Consider the following 10515-nt stretch of genomic DNA (forward strand, 5'->3'; position numbering starts at 1 on the left):
CAACAGTAACTTGGCAATAATTTGAACATTTAGGCAGACTGCGCTTCTGTATTTTTAAGTTAGCTGTGATGGTGGTACTGGGAGAGCTAAGTACTATTTTTAAGCGCTTCTTTTGTGTCAAATGTTTACGGAGATGCCATACCATACCCGAGTTCCTTCGACACAAGCGTGTCACCGAAATGTTGTTGACCGCCCCAATATGGCGGCGAGGTGAGGCGCATACATACATAAAGCTGCGTGTCTCCCCCTGGCGGCCAATGGCCAACGTCCTCTGCGGCCGCGGCCAGTCCACAGCATCAATGGGGCGACAAAGTTGACTTGAAGACAACATTGACCGTCGCCAAAGTTCAACAAGGTACGAGCGAGACGCCCGTAAACACGTCACGCAGCTCAAGCAACGGTAGCTTAGCTTTTAGCTTGCGAGCTAGCTCGGGTATTTGCTCAGCGTACGTAGCAACAGTTGGCTAATGCTAACGAAAAGCCTCCGAGCGAGATCGGGCAGCCTTGTAGCCGCCCGGCGAACGGCTAACCAAGCCTCGCCGGACTGCTCGCGCTCACTTGTGCTAATCTGATAGATGCTAGTCCAGTGTGTGCTAATGCTAGCCACTAGCCCACAAAGACGTGCTCGACAATTTTGATGATTTGTGTTGTGGTCCAGCGAATGCCAATGTAAATATTAGTCCGCTGTTCAATTCACATGCCAGTTTTGTTTTTGTTTTGGCGATAAAAAAAAAAGAAAAGAAAAAGAGAGGACTGAATCATTGGTCACAGGCTGCAACTTGTGGACCTCGATAGTTCCGTAAAATGTCCACTAAAAATCCATCGATTAAGTAACCGCCTTCACAAGCTTTCGTGATTCTCCCATCACGACAATTAGCAACTTGCGAGGCACGAAGTAACTTTGTTTGCTTGCTTGTTTGTTTATGAGCGGTTTTGCCAATCAGTGATTTCATTTGAGTTTTTTCTTCTTCTCGTTAATCCCTGGGACATACGAAACCTTACAAATTGGACCCTGCAGTTCATGTAGGGCTGCTGCTATCGTTTGTTAAATTTGGCACCAAAATGACCCAATTGACAATTCCGAACCAGTTCTGATATTTCTCCAATGCAAATGCTTCATTTTGCTTGTGACTAGCATACAAAGCAGGAAGATTGTTTCAACACATTTTGAAATCAAAATAATCTTCACCAATCAAATGACCAGGATCCAAAGTCCAATGCTTTTCAATCAACATTTCACCAACATTTTGACTTCTGACTCGCAATTGTCAACAGCAACAATCTATTTAAGGGTTGGCTAGGCTGTCATTTTTTCAAATGCATTTGGGCACATAACGAATATAGTGAAGATTCTGACGCTGTTAAAGTGCCCTGAATGCACCATTTTTTTTTGCGTAGCATTAGCCACTAGCAAGTGTGTAGCATATGTTAAGCTGTTAATGACACCTCAGTTGGAGTAAACTGTAAAACTAAACAGACGATGACGTTCCAACCCCGAATGACGTTGATGACATAAGCGGTCTTGTGTTGTATTTGTGCATGTGCTGCAGCGGAGGTGGGCGGAGCCTCCCTCCCGCTGCTTCTCCATGGAGGAAACGAAGGCGGAGCTCCCCTCGGAACACGACGGCCCCCCCACCCCTCGCCCGGGCCCTGCCCCCGCCGCCACCACCCCCACGCTGGGCATCATCAGCGAGGGGGCGGGCGAGGGGGCGGGGCCGCTGATCGACGCGGTGGCGGCGGAGAGGGCGTGCCGGGAAGTCCTGCACAAGCTGAAGCTGCGGCACGACGGCGACGCGGCGGCGGTGAGCGACGGCGACCGCGACGAGGACGGCTCGCCCCGGGGCGGCCGGCGCCGCCCGCGTCCCAACCCATCCAAGCAGTCGTGGCTCCTGCGCCTGTTTGAGTCCAAACTGTTTGACGTGTCCATGGCCATCTCCTACCTGCACAACTCCAAGGAGCCCGGCGTGCAGGCCTACATCGGCAACCGCCTCTTCAGCTTCCCGCACGACGACGTCGACTTCTTCCTGCCACAGCTCCTCAACATGTACGTGCACATGGACGAGCACGTCGGCGACGCCATCAAGCCTTATGTGGTGGGTGTGCATGCGCTGCACTAACATGCACGCGCACCTTTCATGCAAACACACAGTAGTAGGGATGTAACGATACCCAAACATCACAATCTGGTATTATTACCATAAGAAGGTCACGATACGATCATTATTACCATATTGTGGGAAGGTTGGCGATACAAAAAAAAGCTCACAATATTGTAAAAAATAAATAAATAAATAAATAAATAATAATATGCCTGTTTGAGTCCAAACTTGTTTGACGTGTCCATGGCCATCTCCTTACCTGCACAACTCCAAGGAGAAATGTCAGTAAAATGACAGTTTCTTGGACAACAATAAAGACGAAAATGCTTGATTTATAGTTGACTAAAATAATAGGATGAGGTTGAATAACTATAATTAAAAACTAACAAGCGTGATTGAAACTGGACAAAAAAATTAATGAAATGTAAAAATGGCAGATAAAATTAACACTACACTGCCCATTGATTTAAAAAAAAAAAAAAAAAAAAAAAAAAAAGTAGTTGACGTCAACGTTTATGGCGGCTTTCGTTGTGATTTCAGTAATCGTTGTTAAACGTTTTTGGCAGTAAAAGAGTTAGAAAAAAAGAGAAAAAAAACATCCTTTTGTGTATGTCGAAAAAAAGTTTGAGCTCTTTGAATCCTGATTTATAGTTGACTAAATAAAATACTGGATGAGGTTGACTCACTATGATAAAAACTAATAAGCCTGATTGAAACTGGACTAAAACTGAGACTAAATTTGAAAAAGGCGTACAAAATGAACACTAGTTAGCACACATGTAGACAAATAATGTGTGAAAGAGGTATTTGATGTGTGACCAATGAATTTTGTTTGCTGACTCTTGTCCGTCAGGTGCATCGGTGCCGTCAGAGCATCTCGTTCAGCCTGCGCTGCGCGTGGCTGCTGGCGGCATACTCGTCGGACATGCACATCTCCACGCAGCGCCACTCGCGAGGCACCAAGCTGCGCAAGCTCATCCTGTCGGAGCAGTTGAAGCCGGCGGCCGGCCGGGCCCGCCGGGACCCGCTCGCGCTGACGGCCTTCTCCGCCGCCGCGCCTGCCGCCGCCGAGCACGGCCTGTCGCCCTCCAAACGCACGCACCAGCGCTCCAAGTCGGACGCCGCCGTGGCCGTCAGCCTGAGCTGCAACCTGAAGAGGACAGCCAGCAACCCCAAAGTGGAGAGCAGCCACGACGAGGTAAAAGCGTTGTGTGCCTTAACTTTAAGGCAACGGTTTTCCTGCACCATTTGCAAACAATTGTTTATTTTTTTTTCTTTTTTTTTTTTTTTGCATTATATCTGACCTCTTGTAACCACACGACGAAGCTCACTCCCACTTTGCCGAAGACCCGACAGAACCAGCTGCAGCTCTTGCAGCCTCACACGCTCCGACATTGTTTTTTATGCAGCAGCGAACGACGCGTGTACGTCCAAATTGACACCAAGACGTATAATGTTACGCATTACGTCATCACCTCAATTTCGTCACATTTCAAATGTTTATCACCCAAAAAAAATACACCGGTAATATCAGACGGTATGATATGGAACACTCCAACTGCTGCCCTACAAAGTCCAAGCAGAGACTTGACTTGAGCCGCGTCACGCGACCAATCAGGAAAGGGGAATTTGCGAGGCAGGAGGCGGAGCTGGCCTCCTCTGATCTCTGACCTCTGACCCTCAGGAAAGTTCCGGCCTGGACTCGGTGGACTTGCTGGGCGCTGCCGTAAGTTTTGTAACTTAAGTCGTTGGTCCGGGTTGTGGGAAACGGAATCAATCAGGCTGACCGTTTGTTTCGTTCGCTTCGGCTTCTTCTTTCTTTTGGCTCCGCCTTCTGCTCGCGTTGCTGCATTGCGAGATGTTGGTGAGCGGCTTCGTCGTGAGTCGGTGAGGGAACGTCAAGCCGCACGGCCCAATTGGCCCGCCTTCTTCTTCTTCTTCTTCTTCTTCTTCTTCTTCTTCTGTGTAAATTAATGGTAGCTGGCAAAGCAGCTTGTTGCTTTGTCTACTTTGGCCAACAGGTGGCAGCAAACAAAAAGAAACGTGCAAACGTTCCGCTCGCTCACCATCGTTGGCCAAATCAATCGTTTATAAATTGTGATGTCAATATTGGTCCAAATAATCATGATTTTGATTTTTTTTTTTCTTCATAATTGCGCGGCCCTGCTGGTTGCGCATGTGCCATGAAGGCTTTTATTTATTTTTCCTTATCGTTCTTTTTTGATATCACTTTGATTTTTTTTTCTAACTCCGCTCTAATTAACGCATTTTCTCCCAAAAATATATAAATACGTTCTATTTTTTAATGTTTTAAGTGTCCCAAAGATATATATATATTTTTTTAATGCTAGAGCATCCAGAAGTGTTTGATGCAGCCTCTCAGTTGCAAAGAACGGTTGAAAAACATGGTAGTTATTACACAAACGGCCAGTAGGCGGCAGCAGAGTATAAGAGATCAAGCAAGGCCATGTTGCAACAAGCTCTTTTCACCACTGTTTTCACCAGGAATGTGAATATTAATGAAACGTAGCTATATTCTTATGCTAATTGCTGCAAAACGGGACCAGATAAAAATCTACTTTTTTGTTTTTGTCCTGATGAAAGAAGAAGACTTTAATCTTTCTTTTCCATGTTTTGATAGCAATAGAAGACAATATTGTGTGGGCCTTGCAAATTCAAGTTCAAATCCAATAAAAGAGCCGGAGTGAAGGGGGTTGCTTCTTTGAAAATGGCCGCCAGTCAAGGAGTTAATATGGAGCATGTTTTTGCATTTGTTTTGTTGCGATGCGCACACAAACTAACGGCCGGCGTCTTATGTCGTTCCCCACCCACGCGCAGCCGGTGCGCCTGGCGCCGCAGCGCGACTTCATCAAGTCCCTGCTGGGCATCGGCAAGCGTCTGGCCACGCTGCCCACCAAGGAGCAGAAGACGCAGCGTCTGATTTCGGAGCTGTCGCTGCTCAACCACAAGCTGCCCGCCCGCGTCTGGCTGCCCACCGCCGCCTTCCAGCACCACGTGGTGCGCGTGCCGCACACGCAGGCCGTCGTGCTCAACTCCAAGGACAAGGTGAGGCCGGACGCACGGACGGCTCGATGCGCATCTCGCGTGTTGACCCCACCTTTTTTTATTTTTTTATTTTGCTGTATTTCTTCTTTTGACTTGCGAGCGCATGCTTACGGTCACTCGGCACACATTTTGCCGTTTGTTGCTGAAGCAAAAGTCTCCGGCTAAACGCAAAACAACAATTGGTGCACTTGAAACGCTTTCATTGCTCTGCCACAGTCCACTGAGCTTAATGCTAGCATCTCATGGAAAAAGAGCATTTACATGCTGTTTGCTAGCATCACTGACATTTTCACCAACAGCACACATGGAGACAGATATCATCATCATCATCATCATCATCATCATCCTCTCAGTCACTGATTGTTGTGATGAAGTAACCTTCCCCGTCCGTTTGCCTCACTGATCTATATATATGACTGGATTGGCGATAGGCCAAGACTTTTGAGGTTACGAGGCGGCCATATTGCTCCTCCCAAGAAACGTTTCTCGCTATACCATCCTATACATTTCCAAATCTGAGAACATTTGAGACAGTATTTAGTAGAAACAGCATCCTACGAGCTGTACATGTCTCATCTGTACGTATACCGTATAGTTTATTTATACAGTAGTCTGCTGGCGAGGTGGGAGTAACAAGATGGCCGCCCTGTGGCTTCAACGGCTTGCATTGTTGTGTATGAGCTATCCAGTCATTTATGCAGGTCGGTGGTTTGCCTGCATGGCTGTACCATACTGCCCCCCGGTGGCCAAGGCGAGCACAGCAGAAGGAGCAGCACAATGAACGGGATGCAGAATGAAATTGTCCAACATTTTTCCACACAACTTTCCTTCCTTTCACTGGCAAAAATCATTTGAGGTGTTTTGAGTTGTGAGCGCGGCCATGGAACAAATTCAACCGGCATGTCGAGGCATCACAGCGTATTGTATTTGTTAGGGTCTGCAAATGGGACATATCGGGTCAGGTGCTCTGTCACCACCTCCAAGTGAGCCTGTGCCTCCCCCCCTCGCAGGCGCCCTACCTGATCTATGTGGAGGTTGTGGAGGTGGACGACTTTGAAACGTCCAGCGTGCCGGCCCGAATCCCCGAGAACCGCATCAGGAGCACGCGCTCGGTGGAGCACCTGCCCGACTGCGGCATTAGCGCCGAGCAGCGCGCCGGGAGCTTCTCCACCGTCCCCAACTACGACAACGACGACGAGGCCTGGTCGGTGGACGACATCGGGCAGCTGCAGGTGGAGGTGAGCGTTCGTGTGCTCACTCGCTCTCAGCCCGAGTCTGACAGGAATGCCGCCTTTATTTATTTATTTATTTTTCCGGCAGCTTCCTGAGGTTCACGCCAGCTGCGACAACATCAGTCAGTTCTCGGTTGACAGCGTCGGCAGTCTAGAGAGCAAAGAACCCGTCTTCATCGCCGCCGGCGACATCAGGTTGGTCCTCGGTGCCCTGCATGTGACCTTTGCGCCGACACGTTGGTGTGCGCGTGTGCAGGCGGCGTCTCTCGGAACAGCTGGCACAGACCCCCACCACGTTCAAGCGGGACCCCGAGGACCCGTCGGCGGTGGCCCTCAAGGAGCCGTGGGAGGAGAAAGTCCGGTAAGAATCGATGGATTTTTCTTTTTTTTTTTTTTTTTTCAACAATTTGCGTCTTGTACAAGCAAATACCTGGTCCATGTGTTGTTCAGGAGGATCCGCGAAGGTTCCCCTTACGGCCACCTGCCCACCTGGCGCCTGCTGTCCGTCATCGTCAAGTGCGGCGACGACCTTCGTCAGGAGCTGCTGGCCTTCCAGGTGCTGCAGCAGCTGCAGGTAAGCGGCTAGCTAGCGCACCAGCCGCCATTGTCCCGCCCCCAGCTAAGCCCCTCTCCTCCCTTCATCCAGTCGATCTGGGAGGCGGAGCGCGTGCCGCTGTGGATCAAGCCGTACAAGATCCTGGTGCTGTCGTCGGACAGCGGCATGATCGAGCCGGTGGTGAACGCCGTGTCGCTGCACCAGGTGAAGAAGCACAGCCAGCTGTCGCTGCTGGACTACTTCCTGCAGGAGCACGGCGCCACCACCACCGAGGCCTTCCTGTCGGCCCAGAGGAACTTTGTGCAGAGCTGCGCCGGCTATAGCCTCATCTGCTACCTGCTGCAGGTCAAGGACAGGTCAGTGGCGTCGAGCGGTCTGTTGATTTTGTAACATCTGCATTGCATCCTATTCAAATGTTACTTTCCCCACACTTAAAATGGCGGATACCACTGATGTATTTAGATGATTTAAACAAACAAACAAAAAAATCTCAAGTAAATGTAAAAATAAAATAAATAACAGCATGGGCTTGTCGGGTGTTGCAGTTTTTTGTCACAATTTGCAAATGAGGCAAAATGTCCACCACAAAGTAAACGTCCTGTTTTTGTTTTTTCCGATGTATTGCGGTGGTCATGGTCAGGCACAACGGCAACATCCTGCTGGACGCGTGCGGCCACATCATCCACATCGACTTTGGCTTCATCCTGTCCAGCTCGCCCAAGAACCTGGGCTTCGAGACGTCCGCCTTCAAACTCACCGCCGAGTTTGTCGAGGTCTCTCCCCTCCTCTTCATCACGTCTTGTACGTCTTCGCGTCCTCATCACGTGTGTGCGTGTGCGCGCGTCAGGTGATGGGCGGTCCCGACGGCGACATGTTCAACTACTACAAGATGTTGATGCTGCAGGGCCTGATCGCCGCCCGCAAGCACATGGAGCGCGTGCTGCAGATTGTCGACATCATGCAACAAGGTCAGCATGTGTACTCGTCTTCACTTCATCAATAACAATCATTTTGTCAACTCACATTTTTCACCTGACCAAAACTAGACTACACTAAAACCCTCATGAAGAAACAATACGTGGGACAAAAATCAGTCTGCATTTTCCTTCGTCAATTAAAGAGATGCTTCACTTATTTAGCCCATTATAGTAATAAAAAGTGAATATTTTGTCTCTAATTTGATACTTTCATTACTTTTCACGTACAATTAGTACCTTTTAAAAAGACATTTTGCAACTTGCTGTCGACTGAAAATGACATCACTAGGACTCAGGTAACCACAGCTCACCTGTTTTCTAGGTTTGGTCACGTGACATTCACAAGCTGAGCTGCGATTGGCTACCTGAGCCCTTGTGATGTCATTTTCAGTCGACAGCAAGTTGCAAAATGTGTTTTTAAACGTACTAATTGTACGTTAAAAATAATGAAAATATCAAATTTATTATAGGCAAAATATTAACCCAAAATATTAAGAATAAAAAATTGACTCAAATCTATTGACATTTTGGTTGATGAACAAAAACGAGACTGTCATGTGATACAATCACATGGGACAGACAGGAAGGGGATTCACAGTGAAAGGTTAAAAAAAGAAAAAGTAAATAATAGTTATTACATTAAAGGGATACGTGACTCATTGATCCATTTTCAGCAGTAAAAAGTGAATAATTTGTCTATACTTAATATGGTAACTTCATTATTTTTCATGTAGCCTACAATGAATACCTTTTCAAAAGTAATTTTTCTACTTGCTGTCGACTGATGATGACATCACCTGTGCTAACGACCAATCATGGCTCAGTTTACTGACCAAACCCAGAAAACAGGTGAGCCACGATTGGCCATGACCTACTTCCTCAGCACAGGTGATGTCATCAGAAGTCAACAGCAAGTAGAAAAATGAAAGGTATTTGAAAGGTACATGAAAAATAGTGAAGTCATCAAATGAATTTTGGACAAAATCTGAACTTTTCACTGCTGAAAATTGGTCAATAAGTCAAAAGTATCCCTTTAATCCAACGGCCATAATGTTCCAACAATTATGTTAATGCAACTGCTAACTAATGCTGGCTAACTTACTCGCTCATAGCATGGAGCAATAATTGTAATAATTGTGAGTCAAGTTGTTTTTCATCAAAAAGATGACAGAAAATTTGATATGAAATAGTTTGAGATCCAAAAAGGTTCAATATAAACTGCTGACAAAAATATACAGGGGTCAAATGGTTGTTCTGACTAAAATGTTGACACTTTTTGTTGACGAATAAAATGACGTTTTCTTGGACTAAAATAAAGACTAAAATGCTCGATTTATAGTCAAAAAATGGACAAAATAAAAATGGGATGAGGTTGACTAGCTCAAATTAAAAACTAACAAGTGTGGCTAAAACTAGACCAATAAAATGAGGTTTTCTTGGACTAAAATTCTGGAATGATAGTTGATTAAAAAAATGTGATGAGTTTGACTCGCTGTGATTATAAGCTAACTGAATTTGTAGTAAATGTTGAAACGTGTGAGCAAATGTATCATGTCGGCAGGCTCTCAGCTTCCGTGCTTCCACGGCTCGAGCACCATGCGAGGCCTGAAGGAGCGTTTCCACATGAGCCTGACAGAGGAGCAGCTGCAGCTTCTGGTGGAGCAGATGGTGGTGGGCTCCATGCGCTCGCTCACCACCAAACTCTACGACGGATTCCAGTACTTCACCAACGGCATCATGTGATCCAACACATTCCCCCATCATCATCCTCATGACCTTTGCATTCGCTCTCAGGTGTTGCTTTGTTTTGTGGAGACAAGTTGGTGTAACATTCCCCACCTGCTTTGCTCCGCTGACTTACTTCCTTTTTTTTTTTTTTTTTTTTTTTGTTGTTGGGTGTGAGCATCCTCTCCCGCCACAAAACTGTCAATCATCGCTACTCCTAACATGGCCGCCATGCCCACTTTGGACAGCCAGTCGCTTGGAAATCTGAAAGGAAGTGACATGGTGATGATTGAAAACGATGCTTCGTGGACCCACCAAAATAAAAGTGTAACAACAAGTTTCACTTGAAATTGTTTCTGCTTGTGAAACCGGAAGCTGATCATAAAGGAGAACATTTTGGCAGATTGTTGCCACCTTTGTCAGGAAAAGAAGAAAAAAATAAGACTGTGGGGTAAAACAATAGCTTCAGTTTTGAAGTTTTATAACCACCATTGGGATTGGGCGGGATTTTAGGAATGTGTCCAAGAACCTTTTAAAGAACATCCTTTTTATTTTATTTTTTCCCCATACACAAATGTTATACATTTGTGAGTACTAGTCATCTAATTGCAAGTTTGAGCTTTAGATTTGCTTTTTTTTTAATCCCTTTTTTCCCCTTTTTTTGTGACTGACTGGCCTCAAAAAAGGAATGGTCTTGTTGAATGGAATATAGTTCTTTGCAGGTGAAATGACATCTCGCAATATTCTTTACAGCTCGATAAAGTTGTCAGTTTGTCAAAAGAGTTCGTTATCTTGCAACTTTTTTTTGTGCTCCACGATCGACAATAGTACGTCGTTTTTCATTGGTCAAGATGGATCAT

The 10515-nt window shown here is 46.4% G+C and overlaps 1 protein-coding gene across 3 annotated transcripts; it reads left to right on the forward strand.

The window, feature by feature from the left end:
* Positions 1-183: 183 nt before the first annotated feature.
* pi4kb (phosphatidylinositol 4-kinase, catalytic, beta) lies at positions 184-10437 on the forward strand. 3 transcript variants are annotated; one of them, XM_077528231.1, is made up of 13 exons: positions 184-355; positions 1542-2093; positions 2953-3297; positions 3784-3825; positions 4938-5165; positions 6176-6403; positions 6486-6592; positions 6654-6758; positions 6848-6971; positions 7044-7309; positions 7594-7726; positions 7801-7921; positions 9492-10437. In XM_077528231.1, the coding sequence occupies exons 2-13, from the start codon at positions 1587-1589 to the stop codon at positions 9671-9673; spliced, it is 2388 nt and encodes a 795-aa protein (XP_077384357.1). In that variant the 5' UTR covers positions 184-355; positions 1542-1586; the 3' UTR covers positions 9674-10437. The 3 variants fall into 3 exon arrangements, with proteins under 3 accessions (XP_077384357.1, XP_077384355.1, XP_077384358.1); XM_077528229.1 differs by having other exon boundaries at positions 185-355; positions 1551-2093; XM_077528232.1 differs by lacking the exon at positions 3784-3825 and having other exon boundaries at positions 187-355; positions 1551-2093.
* The last annotated feature ends 78 nt before the right edge of the window (positions 10438-10515 follow it).

Source organism: Festucalex cinctus, chromosome 7, assembly GCF_051991245.1.
Source record: "Festucalex cinctus isolate MCC-2025b chromosome 7, RoL_Fcin_1.0, whole genome shotgun sequence".
NCBI classification, from domain to species: Eukaryota; Metazoa; Chordata; class Actinopteri; order Syngnathiformes; family Syngnathidae; genus Festucalex; species Festucalex cinctus.